Source organism: Saccostrea cucullata, unplaced genomic scaffold (genome assembly GCF_032062105.1).
Source record: "Saccostrea cucullata isolate Sc308-1 unplaced genomic scaffold, CSIRO_AGI_Scuc_v1 ctg2654, whole genome shotgun sequence".
NCBI lineage: Eukaryota > Metazoa > Mollusca > Bivalvia > Ostreida > Ostreidae > Saccostrea > Saccostrea cuccullata.
Genome location: NW_026935356.1, coordinates 29,568 through 35,589, shown reverse-complemented (window position 1 = coordinate 35,589; position 6,022 = coordinate 29,568). Strand labels below are relative to the sequence as shown.

General features: G+C 33.7%; 1 protein-coding gene across 1 annotated transcript; it reads right to left on the bottom strand.

Moving 5' to 3' along the window:
* Positions 1-2,290: 2,290 nt before the first annotated feature.
* On the bottom strand, positions 2,291-3,728 carry LOC134242557 (lysozyme 1-like). Its single transcript, XM_062724657.1, has 3 exons — positions 3,656-3,728; positions 2,684-2,800; positions 2,291-2,439 (listed from the first exon to the last, which is right to left on the bottom strand). Exons 1-3 carry the CDS (start codon positions 3,723-3,725, stop codon positions 2,321-2,323), a joined length of 306 nt encoding a protein of 101 aa, XP_062580641.1. The 5' UTR covers positions 3,726-3,728; the 3' UTR covers positions 2,291-2,320.
* Between the last annotated feature and the right edge of the window lie 2,294 nt (positions 3,729-6,022).

Sequence of the window (6,022 nt, the reverse complement as noted above, 5' to 3'; positions counted from 1 at the left end):
TCCAAATTAAGATATTTACGACATAGGCCTAAGAAAGTCGACAAGTGGAATAGTCTCGTTCAGCCAGGCTCGGCTGTCTCCGTAAACTCCGACTAGCAGAGCCTCTGGCTGGTCGGAGATTTACGGAGACAGCCGAGGGTCTAGTTGAACGAGACTACAAGTGAAATCTACATGATCGACATGATTGAGAGGGGAGGAAGACAGGATCGCCCCTTTCAAATCGGCAGGAATGCAAAATGGCACTCCGTTAAAGAGCCAACCGACGGAAATTTTAAAACATTTAAAAAAAATTGCCGATATCTCAATTAGACCTTCAGGTACATTCTCGAAAGCGGTCCCCAAACATGCCAGTAAAGAGCACAGTTCTCGAAGTGTGTTGACGACCTTCCAGTAGCGAGACAAAAGCGAAAATGTAGGCTTAAAATGCTCTTAAACTTATCGAAAGTAGCAATGTTTATGCAGATTTATAGATACAAAAAGTTTCGAAAAACATAATATAGTGTCACATCGCAAACTGAAACATAGCATAAACATGTTACATACATGTACGGAACGTTAGGCCTAAGGAGTCTTCAGATGCGTGCAGACGACAGCATTCGTATTATCTTTTTTATTGCAACTTTAGCTCGTAGTATACGATAAATTTCCTTTGATATTGTAAATGCAGAATATCTATCCCTATATACATACATGTATCTGTCACAATAATCACAAATGCCTAACTTTAGAAGAGAGCAGGGTTTTAGAACCAATGAAATCAAATGGAAAAACCATGCAAATCAGATTGAGAAAGTGGGACTGGACTTGACTAATCCCAGGGAAGCCACCATCCAGCACAACAAACCAGGACCCAATCGATACCCGGTGGGCAACAGAAAGAGCTAGAGGACATCTAACAAACTATTATGAAGTTTTATATGTTAATTGATTTCTTTTGGTTATCACACTAATTTTGAATATTTGGTGAATAAAAACACATATTTTTTATGCCTAAATGCCTTGATTTATTTTCATTTAATGCTGAAAAGAAATAGGGGGTGGTGATATAAAAAATATCAAAACTTTCTTATATGTGCACTAACCCTTACTTTTCATGATATGAAAAGGAGCCTTGTTAATACCTAAAGAAACTGTACAACAATTTTCTTAAAAGGTTTAACTGTAAAAATATGTTTTTCTTTATTTTTTCGAGCAATTTTATAGTGAAAAATGTGCCTAATTTTGACACTGGGGGACAACATTTTTGGGCACAATTTATTTAATTGGTATTTATTTGCTCATAGTTTGCATGTGAAAAGTTAAATGCACGTTTTTTCGTGTATGAGAAGAAAACATCCTTAAATGATGAGACTACTGCTCCTGCTCTTTTGTGTAAAAGAAAGAAATAGACCAAATTTAAATAAAAATATCATTTTGCAAACAAACGTTATTTGGTTAGAAAACATTCAACAATAATCAAATCTCTAAGGAAATTCAAGATCTGCTTCATTGAATTATAGAAAAAATGAATAATTTTACGGAGAGGACGTTTAATAAGTTTTCAAAGTTTATGCCCAATATACAATGAAAGATGTCCGAAGCAAAATGTAGAACTCTTTTTTGAACAATTATTTCTACTTCTTTAACTCCGAAAAATAATAAATATTTATCGAGAAAATTAAAAGTGAAATATAAAAAACAGAGCCAACTCTCAAGTATTGTCAGTCATTGATCATTTATGTGTGCAGAGTTTTGCAAAATACATCTACTATTTATGAGTTCTGATTAAAAACAAAAAGGAGTTAACGTTTTACTTCATGTATTCAATTTGTTAAACTCTGTATACATCATTGAGCACGGGTAGTATCTAATGATGATGGTTTTGGTTTCTTGCGTTTCTTCTAGGAATTTACCATACCAATTAAAGTTTGATAGAGACATCTGATGCTTAATCTTGTTATTCTTAAGTGTCTAAGATTTACATACCCCAAACTTGTTTGCATAAATTCCTAGAGTTTAGTTCATAATCTTAAATTCTTAGAATTAAACTCTTAACACTGCATTGCTAATACTTGAACACCTAAATTAAATAGTGTTCTTGTTTATAAGAACAACAATTTTTGAGAACTATAAACTACATTTTTTTTTAATTTGCAAATGATTTCAATATCATTTTGTGAATCTTGACATGTAATAGATATTTCTTACCGATTCACAAAATTTTATCCATCCTTCAGAACATTGCAAATTATGTTTCTTTTTTTCTCAATAAAAATACGACGCAGATCAATCGAACTTTTTGATTTATTTTCAGAAATTGGGAATTGAAAAACAGGTGTCGTTACACACAGCATTGGCGAGATAATCCTCCGCCACAATAACCTCTCAGATATCTGCCACTACATCGATTCGAATTGTTTTGGCAATATCCACCTCTGTTCCAGCATTGTATATCCTTTCCTGTGAACAATAAACACGTAATTTAATAATTTTAGTCTCATTTAAAGCATTTTAAAGAAGAATTCGTAAGAAAAATGCAAAGGATAAATTATCTTAAAATGAGTGCATCATGGTTATTTGTCAAAAACATTAGTATATTTTCCAATGGAAATTCAAATAATAAGATATTTCTGAAATTGTGCTGCATTAGTTATCTTCGTTTTCTCACAGGGAATTTATTTTTAAATATATTGGTGTAGTTTACCAAGAACGCAACATTGTCTGTTGGTTGGTCCAGCACAATATCCCGCTTTATATTCAAAACAAGGTTCTGATGTGTATTGGCATCTCCCATTCATAGACCAGCATGGAGAGTCGTCCCCTAAAATAAAAAAAAACATAATTTTGGATAAATGTAAAATGACAATTTTTAATGTATGAAATAAAAAGCACTAACATTTTCATCACAAACCAAAAAATCTACAGATTTGTCTGTGCACAACCTCCTTATAATGTACCTTGTAATAAATAAATTCTATTCATAAGGTAGGTTTATTCAAGAAATAAATTAAATATTTCAAGATTCATGAGAACACTAACAAGGACTGTACACGTCGGTATATTTCAAAAATATATTTGGAAATGTAAATATTGAAAACAATCTATATAGATTTCCAAATAATTCTTCCCTCAGATTCTTTGTAAAGTATGAGACTGATCACTTTTACATGAACTACCATGAAAAAGCATTGATATCTTCAATGGTACGTCATATTACTCCACGTGGCGTCAAAACTATGGTAGAATTTTTTTTGGTTTATTAATGACATTTTTAGTGACGTTCTTTGTTTCAGTTCATCCGCAAAGTAATGTAAAAATTAGAAACGAATTAAATTTTAAGACTCAGGAGTTAAACGCTTCACATTTGCACATTTTAATGACATGCTCATTATTAAATATGCCGCCGTGAATCGTCACAGTTCATGTCCTAATGATCCTTCTAAAATTAAATTCATTACTGAAGTTCACAATGATAATGTTAAACTTACATTAATATACATAAATCTGTGGAAACCTTTAATTAAAATAGGGGACTATTATCCATTACTATGCTATTTCCATATAGAATATATTTTCAAAGAATCTTGAATATAATTCAATAATGTGTTTCTTTTAAAATGAGAATCCTTCTGCATCTGACAAAGAAGTAAAGAAATTAAGAATTAATGTACCTTACCTCTGATAAAAGAGAGAGGAGAAATCAAAAGAAAAACCATGAGAGCAATGGGTAAATGATTCATGGTCATTGCTGAAATGGAATAAAAGTGATAAAAGAAAAATTGTACCGAGCATATGTAGTCATGTTGCCACCTGGAATATGCACGATCTGCTATTTTGATTACCCTGATGATAATTCAAATGAGCACAGTTGTTCATCTTATAAAAATCTGCTCCATGCATTTCGCTGTATCTAAATAACGTCAAACCCTTTTTTTATTTGAAGTTCAGGATACGTGATTTGGTCTAACCTTGATTATATACTATTGTATATCAAAATTTCAATAAGCAAAGCGAAAGAAATATTTAAGGAATGAATTATTATTTTTTTTTATTTTATACGATATAAAATGGTTTGGGGCATTTTACGCTTTATAAACCGCGAAGCGGTTTATGAAAAAGCGTAAACTGTCCCAAACCATTTTATATCGTATAAAATAAAAAAAATAATAATTCATTCCTTATAATTTAATTTCCAACACTAAATGTTTCAAAATAACAAATTTTATTTCGTACAAATAATACAATTTTAAATTTAACCGCGCAAGAATACGTCATCCTAGTAACGAGGTGATCTAGAGATCGACGAGATTCAATCCACCCAATAGGAGGCCATTTTTTTTTTAAGTCAAGAACACAAGCTCTGTGTTGTAAGTTATCTACTTGGATGAGAAATTAAAGACACATTGGTGAAAAGCAGAATTTGATATGAATCCAGAGGAGAATGTTGATGACTGGAAAGCAATCGGTATTTCTGCTTATTGGATCGGAGACGTCAAGATGTTTACATGTGACGGCATGGCTGGATCCTGTAACCTGAACAGTGTCATTTCTTTCCGTTTGTGGGACGATCAGATTGGATAAAGCTCTACTCATCGACTCTTTCTGGTAAGTAGCACATTCTCGGTTATAACTCCTTACAAAGGATTCGTTTTTATAGCCACTCATGTGCATTATGTGTCGCACTTCGAATCCTGCATCGTTCATGCCTTGTTTGGAGGTTGCACGTAAGCTGTGAGCAGTGTACGAATTTTCACAGTTTGCGTTTTTACAAATATCAGCCATAAAACGTGTAAATTGGTATTTTTTGATAGGAACATTAGTGTACCAAATTTCCTCTGCAGTTGGTGAGGATAACACTTCTTTTGAACATCTGTTAAAAAGAAATGTTGCAGTAGGGTCCATCTTTGAGAGGTATTGTTTTAAAGAGTTGACTGGACAGTGTTCCCCTGCATTTGGTACTGCATACATTCTTTTTTCCTTAGGGGTTTCAGACACATTTATGCCCCCTTGCCAGTTTTTTTGCTTAGTGTCATGAGACAAAACAGCGTACTCGTGTCCATTTTCATCGAAGTGAAACTCAAATGAGTTGACCTTTAGTTGCTCGTGAAACTCGAGTCCCCTGCTGACAAACTGAATGGCGATTAAAAACCAAATGCGGAATCTTAAAGACACAGGAGTTGAATCTCCATAAAGGTATGCTGAAATTTTATCAAGATCATTTTTTGGAATAACAGCCTTGTGCTTTGATGGTCGAGAGAGTCCTTGTAAATTTTTTTTTTAGTTTTCCGTCTAAGACATTATTGCTACCCCTAAATTCTCTGTCACGCACTATGTCAAACTGACGTCCTATGTCGTGAACATGGCGATTAATTGCAGATCTTATGCTCTTGTATACAGTCTCGTTTAAAGTCATCATTTCGTAAATTCTATGGTCGATACAATGACATTGTCAGCAAATACAATTTATCATTGAATGAAATGCTGACTGACGTTTTTCATACCAATTGTTAGTCCATTATTTATACACTGAATTGACCACGGATTTTTTCCGTTATTTCCTGATTATGACAACGAGCACACGGCGGGTGTGACCGGTCGGCGGGGGATGCTCGCTCCTCCATGGCACCTGATCCCACCTCTGATGTTTCGGAGGTCCGTGTTTGCTCTGCTCTTATTTTGTATGTTTGTTTAATGGACGTTGAGATTGAATACTGTTCGTTATTTCCATATCCTTCTCATGTTTTACTGTGGTATTCTGTTGCTTGTTCTTTTGTCATATATTGTGACCTTTTTTCATTGGGTTTAGGTGTAGCCTCTGCATAAAATTTTTCAAGTCTATTATTCAGCTCAGTAGGGGAAATGTTATGGAAATCAGTTGGCAGTCCCAAAGCTTCAACACTCCATTCTACAAAAAAAGGGGGACCTTTTTTTATTATCAATTTATCAAGTTATACTTCATATAAATCCAGATAGCTTAATGGTAAAGCAACCATGCAATTTGTGTGGGGAATTTGGGTTCAAGTCCCAATCTGGATATTAAAAA